Here is a 23277-nt window from a genome sequence, read left to right as displayed (position 1 = left end):
TTTTTTTTTTTTTTTTTTTTGTTTTCCTTCCCATCGTACAAACTGTCACACCACTGAGAGGAACGCGAGACGCGCATGCGCCCTAGGGAGTTTGAGCCCAATGGTGGCCGAGCCATGTAGGCGAGAAGAAGAGCAGAAAAATCCAAACTAGTACACAAGGGCGAAAAAGCAAAAGAGGGGGAAGCCACAAAAAAAGTGACCACAACAGGGGGAAAAAAAAAGAACCGCAACGAGGCAAAAAAAAAAAAAAAAAAAATCCACACAGGAGTTTGCAACTGGGCCGCGAGCTGCTACAATTCGCCGAAGAGAACACACTTCCATTGGCTATGCAAGTGGCATGCCGCAATTATAATGAGAGGTGAAACCGCATGCGCGTGTTTTACTCTCTCCCCCCCCACACACCAGTGCGTACGTTGGAGAGGGCCCGTACAGCTCCATTAGGGGGGGATGCATTCGAACGATGGAGATTTACCCTTTGGGCTCAAAGGGGCGAAGGGTGCATGAAACAAGCACAACTTTGGGAAGCCACTTTATATTTCCTTTCAGTTCGAAGTGAACTCAATTTAAAGTCACCTCAGTTGGGATCAATTCGAACAAATTCGACGCACGTTGACTGAATTTAATTTTTTTTTTTTTTTTTTTTTTTTTTTTTTTTTTTTTTAACGCTGTGTGAGATTTTTTTTTTTTTTACACCTCCCTTGTTACAATTTTTTATGCCATTATCTCGTAAGCACGGCTTACCCCTGTTACTTTTGTACAGCTGAGGTAGACGCTTGGCGTTTGAGCGAGCTGTGCGGTGGGGAAAAGGGACACCGTGGGGAAACACTAACGTAGTGTGACTGCACAGAGTGGATCCTTCCTTTGTAACTACGCTTTTGCCCTGTGACCCTTCCTATTTAGTTGCCCCGCCATGAAGGACACACAGGAGAACCGGTGCCTGGCGTGCCTGAAGGGGCTGCAGCTGAAAGCGGACCCGAATTTACCGGGTGCCCAGCAAAAAACGCCATTCAACATAGGCAGATGCCTGCTGCTAGTAATCATTGTGATATACACAGCGACCTCCGCCTGCATCTACTTTGACTGGAGCGCAATTCGCAATTTGTTGCTGAGCGTGGGAAAGTATAAGAGCCTCAACACCATAGAGTACCCAGACATCACCCTGTCCCCTCAGTACAAGCGAATAAACAGCCTGTACCCAATGACGCTAGCTATACATTTTACCATGTCTGTTTTTTGTGGCTTTTTATTTGATCATATTGGACCCAAATTTACAGCCATAATAGGACAGACGTGTAACATCATATCATGGGTTTTATTGTCCATTGATACCACCAAGGTGGATACAACTTTCCTCAGTTTTGTGTTTCTAGGGTTGGGTGCGGACACTGCCTTCATCCCAGTTTTAACCATTTCCAATCTGTTTCCAGATGCCTCCACATTCATCCTGACCGTCGTGGGAGCAGCTGCGTCGTTGAGTTACGCCGTCCCAGCTACACTTAACTTCATTTGCCGCAAGTACCCTTCTCTTGCATTTCCATACATTTGTTACGGGTACATATTTTTAATACTGGTACCTTGTTTATTGGTGGCCATTTTTCTACTACCCCTTAAGCCCTTCAAGGGATTAGATTACTACCTGGAAAAAGAGCAAAGCAGGAAGAGCAGTATAGAAGGGAATGGCCATCGTGGAAGAGGAGACACAAGAATAGTTACTAGCCAAACGAATGATGAAGTGGATGTGGAGATGCATCCATTCGATAATGAACCATCAGAGGGTTATAAAGGAAGAAATGGAAATCATACAAATACAACACCCTCTACGTGGGGAAGTACACTGAAAAATGGTCAAAAGGCAAAGGAAAAATTTGCCAGTGGAACAAGTCGCAAAAGTATGAATAGCAAAGGAGGGGCAAGTACCATGTCGGGTGTTCATAAAAAACAAGAAACAAAATCTTCCAAAGCGTTAAGTCATGAAGGTTCAGACTTCCACAAAAAAAGCATAACCCTATTTTTTAAGGTCCTCTTAAGCTACCCAAGTATATGTATAATTGTGTATTTTGTTATTTTTAACATTTCCACAGTCTTTTACGGTATGGTCACAGACACCTATTTTAGCTACGACCTATCCATTATCAATGTTATAAACATAATGATGCCCATTTCCTGCATCCCTTGTATTATATTTGGAAGATTTATAAACAAGTATGGAGCGGCGATTATAATTATTCTCATGAATGCCTGTTCTGCAATAATGCATTTGACGGCATTGATCAAGCACCGAACAGCTGGACTGGTCTCCGCCTTCCTGTACATGTGCGTCACGAGTATTTACACGAGTCAAATTTATTGCTTTATTCAAAACTCCTTTCCATCCGTTGTGTTTGGAAAGCTTCTTGGTTTTGCCAGCCTCTGTGGAGGTCTCTTTTCTCTTTTGTGTGAAAATCTTTACAATCAGATTTTGAGCACGGACGGGAAAAGCATCGACCCCACCAATGTCGTACTGTTGCTAGTCATCGTGTTCATCATTATGTTCCTCCCCCTCACCATTTTGTACATGCGAAACTATGAGCGAGCCATTGAGGACATTCACCAGGAGGAGGCCACGTCATAGAGCAAACCTCGGCGCACGCCTCAAGTGTGTGCAAAAAGTGTGTGCAAAAAGTGTGTGCAAAAAATGCGTGTAAAAATGCCTGAAAAATTGCGTGAAAAATTGCATATACAAAATGCATGCAAAAAATGCATGTTAAACTTGTGCATAAACCACACCTCCATGTTGTGATCCATTTTGTACATCCTCGCACGCCCGTTAATGTATACCCTCTCCTTTTTCCCGTCCTTTTGTGTTGTAACCTTTTTACCTCCATTTACGCCCTCTTTCACATTCGCATATGCTTATTTGTTTTTTTTTACATCATTCTTGTAAAATTTTAAAATTTACAGTTTTTATATTTTTCCCTTATCAGCTTAACATTTTTAATATACAATTTAAAGTTTTCCTTTCCTTTCTTTTCTTTTTTTTCCCGTGGACCGTTCACTATTTCGAAAGAGTAAAAAATAAGGCAAAAGCCTTTCGAAGTGGAATTGGACACCCGTTGCGTTTTATCTTTGCTCGACCATGTGCGTGGCTCAATAGGGCGTTGGCCGAAAGTCAAAACAAAAACTGCGCATCAGAATGACGGAGAGACACAACAGACGATGATGTTCAGTGTGGGAAGCCCTTTCTCATTTATAATTAACGCCTTCACATTTCGTGGGCTCATTTTTTTTTAATGTGTTTTTTTAAAATTGCACAGCAGACTGTTTCGAAGTTTGCAGTGCGGGGAGTTTGTTATTGTGTGTGTGTGGGGTAAACATGGGTGTAAAATGAAACACTAAAAAAAAAAAAAAAAAGCAGACGCTGCGTTGTAGTTACCGAAAAGAGGTCAACAAAAATTAACCAGCTAAACGGTCACGCAACTAAGCCGTTATGCAGCTATGTTGCCGACCAACCTGCAGGGGAAACGCAGCCCTGCGCGCGCACACTCGCAGGCAGACACGGCGCGACGCGGGAATTTAACATATGTATAAGCCCCATTCCGTTATGCCACCGACGGCAGCACATGTTACATTTAACTCTCCATTTCACATGCCTTGGACAGGTTGCTAAAATAGCTTTCCATGCAAGGATACTATAAGATACGTAACTTATCAGGTTACTAGCTTTCCTAATAGGGGACAACTCTAAATAGAGAATTCCCTATCTCGGGGACTTTCCCAGCAGATGAAATGAAAATTTGAAAACAAATTTTCTGTACATTTTCTGCGCGTAACATTATTATGTTAAATTGGTCCGCGTCGCGGGGTTTATGCAATCGTGCGCGGGTCCTCTCCTCGTTCTTCCGCTCTTCCCTTCGTCCTCAGTAACTGGGTTGGCTATGCTATACAAGTTCTCCTTTTACACACCTTTTTCCTATCTCCGTTCGGCCGCAACTGCTGCACATCCCCGGAAAATCTTGCCCCAACTTGAGGGGTCGCCTTCTTCGCCAAAGTGACTCTTTACACTTGCCATAATATGCTTTCCTCATCCTTTGAGAGCTCCTCCATGGCACCGTTTAACATGTGGTGCTGGTGTGTGTGTGTGGGGGGGGCTCACCCCACTTTTAAATATACCATCTTTCCAGCAGTTCTTCATCTTTGTTCCATTGTGCTAACACTAGGCCTTCACTTCACCTTCTCGTCATTTTTCCTTTTCAAAAAAAAGCTCTATAAACTGCGGCCCCCATATGGTTGCATCATATTCAAAAAAAAAAAAAAAAAAAAAAAAAAAAAATTTAATATGAACAGTTCATATTTTTCAAAAAAAAATATAAATTATTTATTAAAAAAAAAAAAAAAAATATATTAACTGTTTATAATTTTGCAAATATTTTACAAATTCCGAAAAAAAAAAAAAGAAAAATTAAATGAGCCGTTCACATTTTTTGGTAAAATTCTGCAAAATGGCTATCCAAAAAAAGAAAGAAAAAAAAAAATTAACAGCCATTTTTGGATAAAAATTTTACAAAATGGCTACCCAGAAAAAAAAAAAAATTTGCATAAAGAAAACAGCTACCTTGACACCACAGGCTGAACAAAATAAAAGGCATAATATTTACTTTGACCATGGCCCGTATCTTCCCGTATGCACACTGCACATTCACGGCTACTGCACTTTGCGCCAGATTAGGCTAATTAAAAGATCTCTTTACCCATTCTCATGCAAAGTAGTATCCGTTCGGGATAAAGCGCAAAGCTATAGGTGCAGCAGAAGGTGGGTGGTTCGACAAAAAAAAAAAGAAAAAAAGGGGAAAAAACATGACGGTACCGCTCTTGCACAGGTGAATGCTATTATTCCATATGCTTACACCTATCCAACATTTATGTGCGTGCACGCAAAATGGGGGTTAAAAATTTTAAAGCATCACCGAAAGGCTCTTTTAAAGGAGTGGAAAAAAAATTAAAAATTCATGTAATTCGAACATAATTCGAAGTGGCCTGGTGTATAAATGTATATTGCCTTCTCCACCTTTCCCATAACAAAAAAAAAAAAAAAAATGACAACACCGTATAGTAATACGCATACTATGCTGTTGTAAGGCCTTATGTGGAACGCCTTAAAAATGTAAAATTGTGAAGGAGGACCGTGTGTCGGCTTGAACACTATGATTAGTACTCCGTTGATATGTATGATTCATTTAGTTTCTCCCTCTTGTGCGAAAAGGGGGTTAGCGTAGATCGAATTGCCACACACGCAGTTTTTCACTAGCTAGTGTTGACGCGCGCAACGTGCACACAACCGTTACGTGAAAGCATAACTATTAGGTGCGCGCTGCAAAGGTGGCCACGACTGGCATAAAGGCATGCGAACAGAATTGTGTAAAAGCAGGATTAGTAGGAAATTTTCCATTTTGACAGTTACTATATGAGCTGATCCATGACGAAGTGGATTTAACAGTTGATTCGTTCTTTTCCCGCGAGGGTTGTCTTAACAATACGTTGATGCCACTCACGTGAGTGTACACGTGTCCACTAAGAGTGCTATATCGCCATTTTATACCCCCACCCGAGCACCTCATAAATGGGCTGCAGCAAAAAGAGGAATAACGAGTTGTTATTTCCAGTTGCGAAGCTGCAGAAGCACTTCCCCCCAATTGAATGGTGGCAGGGGAAAGAAATTTTGCACAAAATTCAGAAAAAAAATCAAAGGAAGTTTGAGAAAAATCCGTGTGATAGTTTATGGGGGAAATTTATCAACTGCTTGAGGAAGTATCCGCACACCTTTTCCAAGTGCAGAATAGAAGGCACGCGGTATTTGCAATGTCTGTCGTCCATCAACCAGGCGGAAGCAATAGATAAGCCCACGAATTATGTAAAGGTGTTGGAGTACTTTAAAATTTTCAACGAGACCAGCAGATTTAAGTACAGGAAGCCAGAGCTGACGGACTATTCCTTTTCGCAGAGTTGGCCTTTCAGCTGCGAGAAGAGCGACGTGCAAGACGGGGGCGACAAGGGGGGCGTTGTTTAGCTCCAATCATTTATTCCTCCGCTGTGTACTACTGCGTAAATGCATTTGTGTTTTTTTTTTTTTTTCCAAACAGTTGCACGAACTGTTCATAACATTTTGGTTAGTCCAAAAAAAAAAAAAAAATTAAAAAAAATAGCTACCTGGACAGGAGCATAAGGTAAAATTTTTGCCTTAACAAGTAAGGTATATTTGTTTTTTTTCCGACAGCGCAAAGAAGGTTGCGCATTGTGTGGTAAAACCATGAAGAAGGCCCATTACAGAACAGGATGTGAGATAACATTGGGTTTTCCCCCTTGTTGGGAGTATTTGCTTAACCATGGATAAGGCAACATAGAGGGGTTATTTTCGCCCGCGTGTGATGTGTGTGTTGTGTACACGCGCGGGGTATAACCCTATATAGTATCCTGTACAGTCACGCCTGTGCAGCGCTGATTTTTTTTTCCTCGGCACTTTCTCCGGCGGGCTCCTCTGTGGCGCTTGCCCGTCTATCGGTGACAGAGTAAATGATGTCAGACAAATAGTTCTGTTGTTCTTTTTCCGATCTACATTTTCTCCATTTCCAAAAGTGAATTTTGGCAGTTTTATATCCCAATTTTTCAAAGTGCTTGTGTTTCATTTGGAAGGATGTATGCCTGACAATGGTGTCCAAATCGATGATGATTTTTTTTTCATTTTCGATAAAGTCCACTGAGAAGGAATTGACAATTTGTAGGGGAACAAAATTTAACTTAAAATTTGGCGCAATTGTATTTAGCACATTTTGTACTTCATGAAATGTTTTCAACGCTTGCAGTTTTTCGTGATCAATTCGGAGGAAGTCATTCATGGCATTTAGCCACGAGGGGGACACATTGTTCAAATCGAACATAAATTGTTCATCCCCTGCAAGAAAATAAATGGGTTCCCTTATCTTGGCAATGAGTGTGAGTGACTTGGGCACATTGCGCTCGAACAGCAAGTTAATTAATTTGGTTAACTTTTCCCGATCCACATAATTCTTGTAATACGTAGCAGCATGCACAAAATCGATAATGACAGCCGTTTTTGTTGTATTAAAATGGTCATAATTTATATGATCAAAAATTTTGCGAATTTTATTTTCTTCATTTATTTCGTTCATGTAAAAAGTGTACAGCAATTCACACAGCGTCGTGACGTTACAATCTTCCAAATGTTCTTCTACATTTTTGTAAATCACATCAATATGATTTGTCGTAGTGAATTTCAGTTTGGTTAAATTGTATAAAATATTTACCAATGCAGAATGATGAAAATGAGATATATTGTCAAATACGAGATTGCATAAACGTCTGATGAGAAAACCTCGGGGGATACCAGCCATGGACAACGTCTTCAATGCGAGTGTCACGTCTTTTGTTGTAAAGCGATCAATTTCTTCACACATTTTCTCGATGATCAAATTGGTTAACTCAATGTCCAAATTCTGGGACAGCCTCATACTCTCCAGTAACTGTGTTAGCAAAGTCGGAGTGTACGCATCGATGTTAGAAATGGTTTCCTTTTTTACATGTTCAAAAAAATACTCATTGACATTGTTGCACAGACTTAACGCAAAACATATTCCAACCATGTCTCGAGGATTCACATTCATTTTTTTTAAAACCTGGTCACTTATTTTGGTCAATAATTTTTTTATATCATCATTGTTGATCGACAGGCTGGCCAACCGTAGGGAGAAATTGCACAAATACCTCGTGTTCATTATGCTTATTCTGTTTTCAATTTCTTCAAGGATGCTGATAAATTTGTCATCCTCCACAATTTTTTTTCTTTCCTCCATTTTTTTTCTACTTAAATTTTTCACCATGTTATACAGCTTGTCTATGTTCATATTTTTATTTTCTTCAAAAAATTTGATGATTTCATCGTTGCTCATTTGTTCTTCCGTTTGATTGTCCTTCGCGTAGGACACGCTCGTACTGCTGGCCATATTTCGCTTCCCCTCGAATGGGTTGGCACTGTTCACCGGTCCACTGTTGGTGATCATGTTGCCGCTGTTACCTATGCTGCCTACGCTGCCCAATGCCTTGTGCACACCGGGGAGGCAACACACCTTCCTGCTTCCTAGGGGGGGCGGTGCCACCGCCAAGCCCCATCGGTTAACGGCCTTCTTCAAAATTCGCATTTTTCACAGTAGGCAGCACGGTATAAAGTTGTAAGGCGTTTTTCCTAATGTGGAAGGTGCAATTTTAGCTTGTGCGGCGTTTCTGCCCAGGTATGCAATTTTTTCTAACTGCCCGCCTGCACATGCGCGTTCGGAACAACAGGTATTTTTTTTTTTTTTCCCCCTCTTGACCGCGTTGAACACTCGGGGATAAAACTCCTCTAACGTGGAAACTGAAAGAAAAACGTATATGCTCGGTCGCTTTCCGCACGGGCTGCTAGCCTTTTGTTTACTATATCACTTTGGATTTACCATTTGGTGGTCACGTGGTTCTAATATTGTGTAGAGATTGACTTTTTTTTTTCTTCTATTTTTTTTTGTAGTTTCTTTTATATTTATTTATTTATTTATTATTATTATTATTTTTTTTTTTTTGCATATTTGAGGGAGAAAGAAAGGTGCGTTTCTCTTCCGGAGGTGGGGTAACATTCAGGTGAAGCCGCTTCGAACATGGCCCCCCGTTGACATATAATTGCGCTACGTTATTTTGTGACAAGCAAGTGGGATGGACCCTCTATAGGGGGGCGGGAGGAACGCATGTGTACCGAGGTGGGTTACGCGAATGATGTAAGCATTCGTCCCTGAGATATGACCCTCTATAAAATATCCTCCATTCTGCACAGGTGTGATAAGATAACCTTGTAAGCACACAATATATAACAGGAAAAAAAAATAAAAAAATGTTGTCACGATGACGAACACGTTTTGCTCCACAAGGCATATGAGGAAAAACCTCACCAATTCAGGGAGTTCCAGCTTGAATTGGAGGAAAAAAGCTTCCTTCAAACCGTTTTTTTTTTTTTTTTTTCTCCTTTTTGTTACTAATCTAATCACCGTGTTGACATAGTGATGCCTTTTTGGCCTCCTGCATTATAAGTCCACAAAAGTCCACAAAAGTCCACCCGTAGGAAGGGTCAAATGTTAGTGACACAAAATGTGCAACAATGAGAAACAGGGACAATTCGCAACCGGTTATGGAGGATGGTTAAGGGGGTGTGAGGAAACTAGGCACATGCACGAGGCATAAAAAGGGAAGGAAAGAAGACCAGATGTGTATGGACAAATGAATAAAAAAAAAAAATAAATAATAAAAATAAATAAATAAAAAATAATAGTGGGATAACTTCGAGTGATATATTATGCTTCGCCCCCCCCCCCCCCTCTTTTTTGTGCAAGTCACCAACTGGTGGGGTTAATCTGAAAATGCACTGTGTTTGACCATTTTAAAATTTGTACAGATCTGATACTCTTGTCCGGAGCTTTCCATTTTCTAGGCGATGTTGGTACTGCTCCGGAATTGCAATTTCTGTCCACTCTCCATTTTCATTTTCAAGATGAATGTTCATTTCGGATGACAGTGCTGTGGTAAACTCGGACTCTGTGTTTTGCTTGGACAAATAAAATTGCACTCCCTGAGATTTGTCAATCGAAAAGGAAGAGCAATTACCCAGGACCTGTACCTTGACTTTATTCGAACTAATTATTTCAATGGATGAAATTAGGTTTTTTAAAACGACGTTACACTTGACACACTTGTGCATAGCAAGCGATTTGAATTTATCATTTTCAATTACGAATGTGGTTCCTTCACAGTGATATATGTTCACTGCATTGTTTACTTGTACTTGGTCCAGTGTAACTAATTTTTCATTCTTGTAGTTGGACACATCCCATTGGTTGTCCTTCAATTTGACAGCTGCAGTTGTGTGTGTGTGTGTAGGGTTTGGGGGGGATATGGTGTGCATATTAACAGAAGAGTGTAGTGAAATGTTTTTTTTTTTTTTTTTTTTTTTTTTTTTTTTCCTACCTCCTTCGCTAGTCATCTTGTAAACCGTTGTTACCCAAAATGATTGTTTAAAAAGAGATAGTGGTGGTGGTTTATTAGGAGAGTGTGAATTCCCAGATGGGGACAAAATTTCACAGGAGAAAATTTGGAACTGCCTTTTGCGGGGTGCGTCACGCTGGGTGAAACTGGCGATGGTGACATCGGTGTCCCATTTCCGGGATGGTTTCTATGGGTTGGTTCATTCCTCTAGGGTTTATCCACTTGATTTCCCCTGCGTTCTGTTCTTACTCTATCGCTGCCTCTTTTGCGCCTTTTTTTTAGGTTCCCCCGATCCACGCCTTTTTTTTTTTTTTTTTTTTTTTCCCCTAGGGTGGTTCCCCCAACGCGCTTCCGTTCTCCCTGCGGCAATTTCTTTTTTCGACAGAGCACAGGCGGGACATGCAATCCGCGGTGCAACAAACAAATGACAAGGTGGGATTACTGGCAGCGATTACACGCGTGGTGATTCGATTCCCCCAGATGGAACAAAATAACTACGCGACAAAGCAATCTTTTTTTACACACCGAAAAATGGGTAAAATCGCTAGCAGAAAAAAAAAAAAAAAAAAAAAATATGAACAACTAGCTAAATATATACACATGGGATAGGAAAAAAAAAAAAAAAAACACACACTTAAGGGGAAGAGAATCAAATTAGTTGCGAACGGTCCTGTGCGCGAAAAACGGAAACATGTGAGCCAAGTCATTGTGTGCCTGCATGCGTGTGTGTGGTGAAGGCAGGTTCTTTTTTTTTTTTTTGTTTTAACGCGGATGGGCTAACCGCTACTCCCTTCCTCTGCAGTGTGTGCACCTCACCACGGTCAACCATACACGGAAAAGAGGAGAATCGTGATTGGGTGAAGAGAAAGGAACCTCATCAGGTGCGGGGGTGGTGGGGGCCACTTCGACAAGAATAATATCAGCAAGGGTACCTCACAAAGTTTTGTGACCACAAAGGACGTTTTGATGGTAGGCCATTCCTGTCCACGCATTGGTAGATAAAAGTGCTAGTCCAAGTTAGGAGACGTTTCTCTCGACCCGTTCCTCCACAATGACATCCTTCAAGGAGGAAAAACGGAAAATGCATGCCCTTCGTGGGATGCATAATTTTTAAGCACAGATTGAACTGCCCATTGGAAGAATCAGTCACAGGTGTCACAGTTTTTTTTTTTTTTTTTTTCTAATTCATCCCGCAAAGGGGGAATGTTCTCCAAAAAAGTTTTCTCGTAATCACATTCAAGAGGGAAAAAAAAAAAAAAAAAGAAAAAAAAAAAATCTTCTTCAATGTTTGACATATTACACAACAGAGGGAAAAACATCGTTGGTGACCCTCCGCTTGTGTCCAACTGCACTTAGGTTTGCTCCACCCCGATTAACACCCTAAGCGTAGGGCACGATCGGATTGACGACATAGTAGTTTGTGGCGTTCTTCACATGCCTCTTCTTCGGCGCGCTGTTCTCCAAGTTGTTTACGTACAGAAACACCCCTATGGTGCTCACCAGTATGAACATGATCAGGAAGATAATGGCCCCCCACATGAGGCGGTTGTAATAAATGGTGGAGGTTCCCATTGCGTTGTTATCGAATAGGTCTGCGGGAGGAGAAATGCGCGTAAGCATGTGGGGGATGTGCAAGTGAGCATACAAAAAGGGTAAAAGCATGCACATTTGTATAACAATTACTTTTTTTTTACACGGTGCTTCGGCTGTAGCAATCCGGATTAGCTGCCCCCAAAAAAAGGGGAAAGGGAGGGGAGGCACCATGCAAAGGACGAACCTCTGTACGCTAAGGACGGGTTGTAAATATGCGCAGACTTCATCTGAAGGAAATTTCGATCCGCGTCGTTACTTAAGGTGGGTATCTTGTGATGTTTACGAAATTTATTTCGGTACTTATCTTTCGTGATCACTTTGGTGGGGTTATCCTTTGCGCAGATTAGCCCCAGGAGGAGCATAACCGACAGGACAATTCCGAACGGCAGCTTCATCCTACGGTCTGCGTCAGTGTGAGTGTGGGGATGACCAGTTGGTAGGCAAAAAAAAAAAAAAAAGACAGGAAAAAAAGAGGAATAAACGAAATGGCGAAATGAACCCACTATTGTATGTTCTTTTCCGCACACACCTGTGAGACCGCCTCAACGCCGCGTGGTCCCCCCCACCTCCAACATGCACACCTGAAATAAATCGAGGATGCCCTCAGCCTCCGATACAAATGAGAGCGAAATACCCTCAAATGGGCAAAAACAAAGACAATAAAAATATTATATGGATAATGGTTTTTTTTTTTGTGTGTGCCACTGGGGGGTACGGAAAAACAAAAGGTGAAATTTTTTTTTTTTTTTTTTTTTTATCATGTGTCCACGTCAAAAAATGGGCATTCGTTTGCGGCACCCGGTAATGCGCGTGGGTATGCAATACATGCAAAATAGTTCTGCAGCCATTCAGAGGTGTCACAACGTGGTCCATTCATTATCTCATTTTAACGTTCCCATTAACGTTCATCTCAACACTACTAACCACGCGCATGCGCAAAAGACGCACAACAATTTGCACCAAAAAAAAAAAAAAAAAAAAAAGAACAAATCTGCCGCTGGGTGGGGTGTGCGGCGCGCAAAGATGAAAAAAATGTCCACTTGGCGCAGAAAAGGACGCGAGGGCAATCCTCTGTAAAATGGCATTCGTTGATGATGGCGCCGATTAAAAAACGACCTTATCGTTAGGGTTGACCCAATTCATAATTTTTACATTTGCAGAGTTGCCCACCGGGATATCTACGTCCACACGCTTAGGCACGGGGTCCCGCCGGTCCGGTAATGGAAAGGCAGAAATGGACTCCACCTGAATAACCTGCCTGTTGATAACATCGAAGGTGTTTTTATGTCCCTGGAATTGGTCGTCTTCATTTTTTACATTTTCAAAATCACCAATATCTTTGTACCCTAATTTTTGTGCATATATTAATTCTTTAATTTTTAACACGGCTTCGTTTTTGCTAATTCGTTTTGTCTTTTCATCACAGAGGTCATTTTCTTTAAGGAATCGCTTCACACTTTCCTCCTTGTAAATGGATTGGATACACTTTTGTGAGAGGAAGTATCTCTCACTCAGCTTCTTCACAGAAAAACGAAACGGGTCCAAGGAATGAAGAAAGTAAATGTACTCTCTAAATACAGGGTTCAATGTTTTATGTTCAGGTAATTTTATGGGGAAGGTTCGATGCAGAAATTTTTTGAATCCAGTATCTTGCCAGTATCTGTAGTTGTCCATTGTCTCTAGGGTTGGATTTCTGAACCCTACGAAATCGGAGTAACTAAGCTGGTTGCTCACATCTCGACTGTACTCCTCTTTTATGTTTTCCGCAGGGTCATTGGGTTCTCCTTTGCTTTTCTCTCCCCTCTTTTGCTCATTCGCATCTGAAATCCCTTTCACCTTTTTGCGCCGCGTAGGAATAACCACTTTATATCTGTAGGGCACTGTGTATGCGGGGTTATCGCTAACTGGGTAGGTGCCATAGTAACCTCTTTTTTCTTTTTCTTCACTGCCCTTTACATTTGGGTTTTGCCAGCTTTCGGCCCACCTTACGTAGCTGCTCTTCTCATCTGGTTGCACATACGATGGGTAATCCTCGTCCTGTCGTAACGGAGGGTCTATCATGTTCTGCACATCTCCCACGTCGCCGATGCTCCCACCGGCAACACTCCCGCCTTTGTCAAGTGGGGGCACACCACTCGGCCATCTTCTATTGCCACGCAGAAGCAGTTTCCCGAGTGCCACAACCATGGGACAAGCGCGTAACCCTTAGCAGCGAAGCGGAGCATCGGTGTTGGTGATTACGAAGTGATGCGCCTAATCAGGCTGACCACCAAGTGCGGGATGAAACTGCTCTTGGCACTAGTTTAGATTTTTTTTTTTTTTTAAAGTGGACTACACTCGCAAGCCCGTTCAGGATGCAATTAGCTAGCTGGCTTCATCTTTAAAAAAAAATTTAACCATTGTGGAAAAAAAAAAAAAAAATTAAAATAAAAGGTGGAACGGGGCAACAGTGCGGACTGAGCATAGCTCCTTTTTTTCCGTTGGGCAAAATGAACCATCTTCTTTCCCAATCCACAATGCGCATCGTCGTGAAAGGTTCAGTTTGTGCCCCACGAAACCTTCACAGCGTAGCAGCAGCGGATAAAGAATGCGTAAGGGGCAACTCCCCATTTTGGAAACACAAGCGAATATATATATATTTCTTCTCTACACCCTTTTTACATTAAAAGCAGCGACATTTGTGGGGCCAACGACACATATATACACACACACACACACCTTTGCCCAGGAGATACAATTGGTCCTAATCAGGTGGACCGCTATAAAATGAGTCCTTTGTCAGGTTAAAAAAAAAAAAAAAAAAAAAAGAGGTCTCTCTTTACGGGTGGTGGTTCTACGGCACAATGTGCCCAGCGCGTGGAAGGTAGGCCTCGCGCGGGATAAGCACAAATGGAAGTAAACCACACTGGTGAAGCGGAGAGATACACATGACACTGATGTGTTTTGATCAATTCATATAGAGGAGGAAAAGAAACAACGTGGTGAATATAATATGGGAAGGCATTCGGTTCGTACTGAGGTAAAATGTTACCCTCCCTACGGCGCTCCGCTGCGTTATGCATGTTTGCACCGTGCTACGCACTTCTCCGCTGCACTATGCACTTGTGCACGTGCGAGTGCTTGTCGGGGACGCGCCCTACGAGCTGTCGCCCCAGGCCGTCTCCGACACGGATATTTCGCTGGGTACATTTTTGTACTCAAAGGCTAAGGAGTAATTTGATTCACTGGAGGAGCGGTCCAAGTCGCTTTCCTCGTTGGCCACCCGCTGCCTGTACGCATCACCACTACCACTTCGGCTGGGACTACGACTGGTGCTGGTGGCGCTCCTGATTTTTTGCTTCTTCCTCTTGTTCCTCTCAGGGGAAGCAGCGCCCCCTTGGACTTCCTCACCGTGGTCGGACAGATCCAGGCTGGACAAGTCACTCTCCACTTCATCTCCCGTCGGTAGGTGATCACTTCCAAACGTGTTGTCCTCATCATCTGCACTCTCATCAAGTAGGTCACTACCATCGTCGTCACAGTGAATGCTAACCGATTTGAAGACCCGGCCAAAGGATCTGCCCACCTCCTGAGGCAAAACATAGGCTCGAAAAAAATGAGTAATTAGACATTTGATTAACGTCCTATTATGGTAGAAATATTTTGGCTCCTTTAAATATTGCATGCACACATTTATGTGGTGGGAAAAGTAAAAAAAGTTAAATCGCTTTAGCAGATTAACAAAGTGTTTGTTCATGAGAAAGAATAGGGGAACTGACATATACACATCTCCCTTTTTCTTCTTCCTCCTCTTCGTACTATCTTCCCCTGGTGTGACCGCAACGTTGATGGTACCACCAGATACCTTCTGTTCTAGGTGCTGATTACATATGAGTGCTTCCCACATGAACTGCACGTAGTGTCGGTACACGTAGTTCTCACCAAAGTTATAACAATATATATAAAAACCCAAGTCGATGTCGTCACAGGAGGGGGGCAGAAAGAGGTCAACCCTCTCAAATGCACACACTAACACGTAGAGCAAACCGGCTGTGAAAAACGTCATGGCGCTGCTCAAATGAATAATCAAACCACCCCCCTTCTGCAAATAATTGAAGCATATGATTAAGCTCGCAACGAAATAATTCTTCGTTGTTATTTCCTTTTCAACCACATGAACATAGTTTTGAAACAGCTGTGTGTTCAGGTCAATGAACACGAAGGAGCAAACGCTTTTGTCTCCCAGTTTGTCCTTCAGCATTTCACTGAAGTACTTGTAGGGCGTTTTCCTTTCGTACAGCTCTTGCACGTTTAGGGGGGCACTCGCGTCTCGGGGGTCTGAAGGGGGGAGAAACAGATGTAACAAATTACACACGTCACGAGGTAGCGATGTAGTGATGTAGCGATGTAGAGACGTAACGACGTAACGACGTAGCGCTCGAAATTGGGCACAGCGGGGAGACTCTCACCTGTACTGGGGCTATCGCCTGAGATGCCATTTACGCCATTGCTGACGTCACCGTCCCACCCCTGCAGCAGGACGCGACAACCAGACCCAAACTTGGAAAAGAAGGAGAAGACGCTGGATGAGGTATCCCCACTGATGACTAAAAAGTTTCGCAGTAATGACGAGTCTTCAGTCAGATCCACGTGGGCACAATTCCTCAAAACAAAGAGGCAGTCAATGACGCTGCAGCAGAGCTCGTGTCCATCCATCACGTACGATGAGCACACGGGTTCGTACCTCTTCAGAACCTGCTTTAAACTGTTCATACCCACATCGCACTTGTTGTAGTAGATGTGCTTCCTGCAAAGTAATATGTCCTTGTACAAATCCTTCTCTAAATAAAAGGGATTTTCAAATTTACACGCTTCCTTGTGAAGGTAACACCTGAACCAGTTTTTGTTCGTGAAGTAGGCTTGCTTCTTTAGGAGACCCTCGAATTCTGTTTCATGCTTTTCCAGCAGAGTTTTATCTACTGAAAAGACTCTCTTACGGATTAGGTCTTCGTCCAGCTGGAAGAGACCACGGGAGGTACCATCAACGCGGTTCATTCTGCTATCTCTCCTCTTACGAGATGATGCTTTGTCTCCCTTAAAGTCGATTCTCCTCAAGAGGGCAGTGATTTGTTTGCGATACTTGTGCACGTTGCCCTGACGGTTTCCAAACACACCATTTCCTTCATTCGCACTGGTGTCGTTCAATTCGCCCGTACCTTCGAAGAAGATGCCCCCTCGTCTCTCTCTTCCTGCTTGTGGAGGGATGTGTAAACTGGCCCTCAATTTTTGTAACTCCTTCTTTGAAAATGGTGCCCCTGCGCTATCCCCCTCACGCTGTACATCCGTCTCGTCCACATGATGCAGTTCATCTGCGCGGTCCGCTTCGTACGAACGATCCGCGTCGTACGCACGACCCGCTTCGCACATACGGGGGATGATCCTGGCCTGGTCCAAGTACAAATCGTCGAGCAGTCTGAAGAGCAGCTTGTCCTTCTTCCTAATGTCCACAAGTCGGTGCTCCTCAAAGAATTGCGAAACGTACATCCTCTTGGTGTTCTCGATATTCTTCTTCATTAAATTCGTGTTGGAAACATTTATACATTTTTTAAGGTAGTAAATTAGGTAGTCCACAAAATGATGAATGCAGTTCTGGTATTCTCTAAAGAAACTTTTCTTGATCCACTTTCTCGGGATGATACTTCTTCCTCCCTTTTTCACTCCAGTCATACACTCCTCTGAAATGACTTCCCTTAACCCACCTAGCTGATTACCTTCCCCCCTGACCACGACAGAAGCAATCTCCCTCTGTGCTCCCTCCACCCAATTATTCAAGCTGGACAAAAAGATAGATGTGATCCCATTAAAATGTATACCTATTAAAAAAACCACATTGCGTAAGTGGCAACAGGAGGGTCTGTACACCTCAAGCTTCTTAAAGCATATAGCAAGGATGGAGAAAATGGACAGAAGAAAATCGTCAAACGATAATTTTATTTTCATAATGAAACATCCTCCAATATCTACCATGCCCAAACCACACACAAGCTGACTTATGCTTCTAATTCTTCCAACATGATTCTTCTGCTCCACCATCTGTTCATTTCTCTTTTCCTTTTTACAATAATCGTCCATCAGGTCATCTGTGCTTACACTATTGGCTGTTATCAATTGGAACAGCTTCACCTTTTTGTTGCTCTCTCTCACTGTTTGATTCCACACGTGACTTATAGTTTCCGGATGCAGAATGCTACCCGAGTTGTTCATACCTGAAATCCACCTCTCATTTTCTTGCATGTAGAGGTAGTAATAAAGGGGGTGAAATTTTTTCCCTTTCTCTACTATTATCGGTGTTGCTACATGCATCCCGGTGTTATCCTGCCCGTCCGTTTGTCCTACGCGGGTGGGCCCGGATTGGCGCTCCCTCTTTGCATTCACCTGTTCATAGGAACACACACCTCCATCGCTCCCATCACCACCATTACCAATTCCAGCGTGGTGTTCCTCCCCCGACGCGTACTCGTCGAAGGGGTTCACACTCATGCCCATCCAATTGTGAATCACGTGGTGGAGCTTGTGAACCTTGAGGTAGTAATTTAGGCAGCTTATAAAATTGGCTTCCTCGTCAAAATGAAAGCTGTTCAAGGTTAACGGTTCCCTGCTCTGTTTCGTGTCGAGGCACCTTTCCACTATCTTTCTCTCCTTCAGAAGCTCGTAAAAATAAATCCAGTCTTCGCATTCAACCTCATCATTAATTTTATTTTTCTTTATGTAGGACACGATGTCCTTGTCGTACTCGAACCGGTTCACCACATCTTTGTACTTGTCCACAATCTTGTCGCAGATTTCGTCGTAGTACCTTTTCCGCTCCTGCAGCTCCGTTATCTCCGTTGCGTCCTCGCTGCGAAGGGGGGGTCCAAAAATGGACAGAAAAATGGCAGTCGTAAAATGGGGGGGCAAATGAAGAGCAACACGCTGTGCCCGCTTCAGCGAAGCGATGAACTGTTCACATGACACAACGTGCAAACGCGTCATCTGCGGGTACCCCGTGCAATGCATGCACCGCACACCTCAGCACCGATCTCTCGTTAACCCTACCTGCCCAGCTCCCTCCTGATGGTGTCGCACCTGCACACGCGCTTCCGCTTCAGGCAGTAGTCGCAACTCTTGTTAGACTTGGCGATATCATCTCCAGCGAATATGTCGTTCAGATTTGTTTCAAAGGTAAATGTGTGGTTCATGATTGGAAGGTTCACATGTGCGGAGTGGGAGTAGGTTCGCGCTCGCGGGAGAGCACCGATTCTCGACCACGGAGGATCAACGAAATTGCGTCCAACAGAACAGATGGTTCATTGTCCTGGCTTCCTTCCGCTAACCATCAGGGGAGACAACGCGTGAGGTTTCCCTCGGTTATTCGTCGTGCTCGTTTTACAAAACAAATGAAAACCAAAAAAAAGGGGGGGAAGCTACTCCGGGTGTGCCAATCTTCCGTTTGCATATGCCTGACCATATGGCGTTGCGGTGGGGAGGATTATATACCTACGCGCATGCGTCAAGGTACACGCATGGGGTAGTGTACTCCTGGTGGTACAGGCCTACGCCGACTTGCGCACCTAGTCTCCTATACGTTTTCGCATTAACCTGTTTGCGCATTCCCTGGACGGCTCACAAACGGAATTCTATAACTACGCGTTACGCTTCGCTTCTTCGGGGCTGGGAAATGGGGGAATTACCATTCCGCGTCATTTTCCCTTCTTCGTTCGTCTATCGCGTACGAGGTGCCACACGGTAGGTAAGCGGCATGTGCACAACTTGTACGTGGCGTATACGTGACACGTAACTACGCCTTTACGCACGTGCTACGTCGAATCCGACAGATGATAACCAGACTTTGCTGCGGGCCGCCTTTCTAACGGGGCATGCAACTCGTTCTCCGCATCGAAAATGACCTTTCGGAATTTCCGAGCCGAGTTTGCGTTACCTACACGGAAGTGCACGTACGTGTATAAGATTGTTTGTACGAATGTATACCTACTATTTTGTTCTCCTTTTTTTTTTTTCTCTCTTTTTTTTTCCACTATTTTTTTTTTTTTTTTTTTCCTCGCAATGTTGCACCCAACGGGAGCTGAACCAGTTCGAGGGGCACATACCTAACGCGGTCCGGGAACCTGCACTGCGCAACGGAGCTTTTTCTACATGTATACATTGTATTTGAATGGCTATAATCGACCGGGCGTGAAAATATTTACCTCCCACTGTGGTGTAGAGGCAAGTAGCGTAAAGCACAGATTTGTGGTGAACGGAAAAATGTTACATGCGTGAAAGTAAAGCTGTATCTTTTACTCAGTGCCTCTCATTCGGAAGCACTAAGCTCCTTTTACTACACTAGGGACGTACATTGATGATGTTCAGTTTTCGTGAGCTTCCACTCCGTTACACGCTGCTTCCATGTGGGAATACATATATTCCTATTTCAAACCCAGGGGAGTCTCAACGATTATGTTTGCCGCCATCATTAGAACGAGTCAATTTTTTGTACAGTTTTTTTCTAGCGCTAGGCGTTCGCTTTCGATCAGATGTAACTGAAGCGTTGCTTTGGCAAACGGGCGCCTCCCCATAGGTTGCTATAATGGATAGGCTATACGTAACTCCTTTTCGCATACTTTTTTCTACCTCCCCCCGGTCCTGTTGGCGTATTCTCCATTTGGATCTCACCAAAAGTTATTTTAGAACGTAAAGGGGCCATATGCATTGAGGGGGTATCATTTTCTCCATTTTTGCACACACGTTGGTCTAGGTTTTTTTTTCTTTTTTTTTTTTGCCCCCCTTTTGTGAATGCAACATGCACAGAGATGTAGAGGGTTTACAGAAGTTTACCAGAAAAAGGGTCATCCTCGTGTGTTTTCAAGCCATCTCTGCGCAGTTGTGTCATTTGCGCAAAATGGGAAAATGTAGAATTAAACGGGCGAATCAAATTACTACCTTTTGTTGAATGCCCCCTTGGTAGCTTGTACAAAAGCTTAATCAGGCTGTGCGCAACGGGCGCATATGCTCACGTGGCCAAAGGTATATGGGCGAGTTTCAAAATGTGCAAAACGTTAACGCGTTGTAGAGTGATGGTGCCATGTGGGCATGTCGCGGGGAAAACGAGGCACCCGTTGGGTTAGATCTTAAAATGAGAATTTCGCTACACCGTATATAGGCGATGAAAAGGCGAATTTGTCCAAACGAATGAGCAAAAGGGGGTAAAAAAAAAAAAAAAATAATTAAAGCATTTGGAGTGTGTGGGGAAAACGCACAAAAGGCAGGTAGCGAAGGTGAAGTAGCTACAACTTTTTTTTTTTTTTTTTTTTATACACATACAAAGCCCGCACCAAAAAAAAAAAAATAATAAATTGTTCATACAAAAATGTGCCACAGGACAAATATGCGTGTGTGTGTGTGTGGTTTTTTTTTTTTTTTTTTTCCAAAAAGTATGAACATTACGGCTAGATATATGACCGTCGGTTAAGAACTGTCTGAACAGTACATAAATTTGTTTCTACATGACGTGAAAGGATGAATGCACCAGCTGATGTGCTCGTTAAACAATGAGCGCACATCGAAACGGTCACCAAAGTGACCAGCGCAGTACTCACGAAGTGTACAAATTGAAGAATACGTCTGGATAGACCCACTTTTAAAAGGCGATTTCCGTTGCATAAATGTGTGAAAGGAAGAGCACGCCACTTCTGCGAAGAAACGTACAATATAGCGTTAACCAATTTTTGCGTATTTCCGTTGCTTCGTTTTGGTGTGCATTGCACGGTGCTTGGGCATTACGGACATGTTCACCATGTTCGACGAGAGCACACCGAGCTTAAGCACTTCGAGAAAGGTGTATTTTAAACATAAGTGTGCCAGTGCATACTGGTAAAATATGCGCAATTAAATATTTGTGTTTGAGTGTTACACGCCTTCGCACTAACGTGCTTAGTCCCGCACATATATATATGTACATGTACCTTTGCCTCTTCGTGGGCGAGCCTCGTTTTTTCTCCCCACCCCCTCTGTCTTAACCATTTTCTTTTTTTTTCTTTGAAAGCCCCGTTGTGCAGAATCAGAGCCTTGGCCCCTTCTGCATCAGCATGGTGTTCGTTTCGTCATTATTGCTTTTTTTTTCCCCCCCCCTTACATGTATATGTGCTCACCATAAGGAAACAAAAAAAAAAAAAAAAAAAAAATTATATTTATTTAAGTACATACGAGAAAAAAAAAAAAAAACATGTATAGCATTACTCCACTAACAGCTTTTTTTTTGTTGTTTTGTTCTTTTTTCACATACTCAAAATCGCGCCATTCAGTAGTGTAGAACATTCCAAAGTGCCATAACGCGAAAGGAAGCGTATAGGAAAGTATAGCTCCGGTTGGAAATGATATTCCGTGGGGAAGTGGCAAGCTTTGCACACTTTTTACGCGTTGACCTTTTTCATTTTTTTTTTTTTTTTTTTTTAAATGTAGAATTTTTCGTCAGTCGATTTTACTTACTGACGAGCCCGCATAAAGCATCCTGCAATTATTTTGCATCACTTAACTGTGTTTTGTTTTTTTCCCTAGTTCCTTGTGTTTACCGTGCGCGCGAACACATGGCACGTATATTTTCCCGTTTTAATTGTGTTATGCATATGTTGGCATTTGTCGACCCACATGCGGTGTTTACGTAAAGTGTATGTATCGCGCCGAGTACGGGGCGGGCGTGTAAAGTGCCTAAAGTAGGTACGAGAGCTGGCGGGGCGTCCACCAAAAAAATTGCCACAGCTTTTGTCGTATCTTTTTGCGGCACCTTAGTGAACGTTTCCGTGCAGTGTTAAAGCATACCCTCCCTTTTGCAAGTCGCCAACTTTGCGCGTACACGTGCACTTCTTTTCTTTCACTCGCGCCTCTCGCAGGTAAGCTGCTTCCCGTGTGACATGTCCAACAAATGTAGGTGTATATTGTGAATGTATATTTTTAGCACTGGTCACATGTGATGCATTGCTTACTCTACAAAAAAAAAAAAAAAAAAAAAAATCCGGAATGTTCATTTTGTGTATACCACATATCACATGTTCTCCCCCTTTTTTTGTTTTTTTTTTTTTCTTGTTGCATTCATGAAAAGGCGCTTAAGCATAAGCTTGACGTTATATGTTACTTGAGCACGGTACTTCTGTGCAGTTCGCTCCGCAGCACTTCCCCCGCGTGTAGTGTCCCACGAAGTACAACGTGTAGTACCCACCCCACTTAGCGCCTCCCCCATTTTGAATTTCCAACACCTTGACTCCCCTCTATTTTTATCAATTGCTCTTTCGGTCCACGTGTTCCTCACGTGTTCCTCACGCGTTCCCGTCACGAAAAGTGTAGCAGATCGCGCGCCAAGTGAGCAGTACGCACGAATGTTAAGTGTGCACATACATGGGCTCATACCGACATGCATACGTATGCCCGACGCTGTGCATGTACATGTACGCAAGTTTGTAGAACGCAGTTTTATGCGTAAGAGAGCCTCCGTTTAACTGCAACGAATTGAAAAATAAAATAAAATAAAAAAAAAAAAAAAAATTGTTACCATGTGTAATTGTTTCGTTTAAAGCTAATTCAGTAGATTGTTTTTTTTTTTTTTTTTTTTTTTTTTTTTTT

General features: G+C 42.9%; 7 protein-coding genes across 7 annotated transcripts; 2 read left to right on the top strand and 5 right to left on the bottom strand.

Annotated features, from left to right (window-relative positions):
- Window positions 1-910: 910 nt before the first annotated feature.
- On the top strand, window positions 911-2611 carry AK88_01085 (uncharacterized protein; the record flags this gene model as incomplete). Its single annotated transcript, XM_012478723.1, has 1 exon — window positions 911-2611. The coding sequence occupies one exon, from the start codon at window positions 911-913 to the stop codon at window positions 2609-2611; it is 1701 nt and encodes a 566-aa protein (XP_012334146.1).
- A 2985-nt stretch (window positions 2612-5596) lies between these two features.
- AK88_01084 (uncharacterized protein) lies at window positions 5597-6043 on the top strand (the record flags this gene model as incomplete). Its single annotated transcript, XM_012478722.1, has 1 exon — window positions 5597-6043. The coding sequence occupies one exon, from the start codon at window positions 5597-5599 to the stop codon at window positions 6041-6043; it is 447 nt and encodes a 148-aa protein (XP_012334145.1).
- A 412-nt stretch (window positions 6044-6455) lies between these two features.
- AK88_01083 (uncharacterized protein) lies at window positions 6456-8189 on the bottom strand (the record flags this gene model as incomplete). Its single annotated transcript, XM_012478721.1, has 1 exon — window positions 6456-8189. One exon carries the CDS (start codon window positions 8187-8189, stop codon window positions 6456-6458), a length of 1734 nt encoding a protein of 577 aa, XP_012334144.1.
- A 1262-nt stretch (window positions 8190-9451) lies between these two features.
- On the bottom strand, window positions 9452-10051 carry AK88_01082 (uncharacterized protein; the record flags this gene model as incomplete). Its single annotated transcript, XM_012478720.1, has 2 exons — window positions 9452-9924; window positions 10036-10051. The coding sequence occupies 2 exons, from the start codon at window positions 10049-10051 to the stop codon at window positions 9452-9454; spliced, it is 489 nt and encodes a 162-aa protein (XP_012334143.1).
- A 1382-nt stretch (window positions 10052-11433) lies between these two features.
- On the bottom strand, window positions 11434-12041 carry AK88_01081 (uncharacterized protein; the record flags this gene model as incomplete). Its single annotated transcript, XM_012478719.1, has 2 exons — window positions 11434-11645; window positions 11831-12041. The coding sequence occupies 2 exons, from the start codon at window positions 12039-12041 to the stop codon at window positions 11434-11436; spliced, it is 423 nt and encodes a 140-aa protein (XP_012334142.1).
- Window positions 12042-12750: 709 nt separating this feature from the next.
- On the bottom strand, window positions 12751-13707 carry AK88_01080 (uncharacterized protein; the record flags this gene model as incomplete). Its single annotated transcript, XM_012478718.1, has 1 exon — window positions 12751-13707. The coding sequence occupies one exon, from the start codon at window positions 13705-13707 to the stop codon at window positions 12751-12753; it is 957 nt and encodes a 318-aa protein (XP_012334141.1).
- Window positions 13708-14782: 1075 nt separating this feature from the next.
- AK88_01079 (uncharacterized protein) lies at window positions 14783-18863 on the bottom strand (the record flags this gene model as incomplete). The annotated part of the gene is made up of 3 exons (XM_012478717.1): window positions 14783-15963; window positions 16095-18523; window positions 18721-18863. The coding sequence occupies 3 exons, from the start codon at window positions 18861-18863 to the stop codon at window positions 14783-14785; spliced, it is 3753 nt and encodes a 1250-aa protein (XP_012334140.1).
- Window positions 18864-23277: the final 4414 nt, after the last annotated feature.

Source organism: Plasmodium fragile (assembly GCF_000956335.1).
Source record: "Plasmodium fragile strain nilgiri unplaced genomic scaffold supercont1.9, whole genome shotgun sequence".
Lineage (NCBI taxonomy): Eukaryota > Apicomplexa > Aconoidasida > Haemosporida > Plasmodiidae > Plasmodium > Plasmodium fragile.
This window is presented reverse-complemented; position numbering and strand designations above follow the sequence as displayed.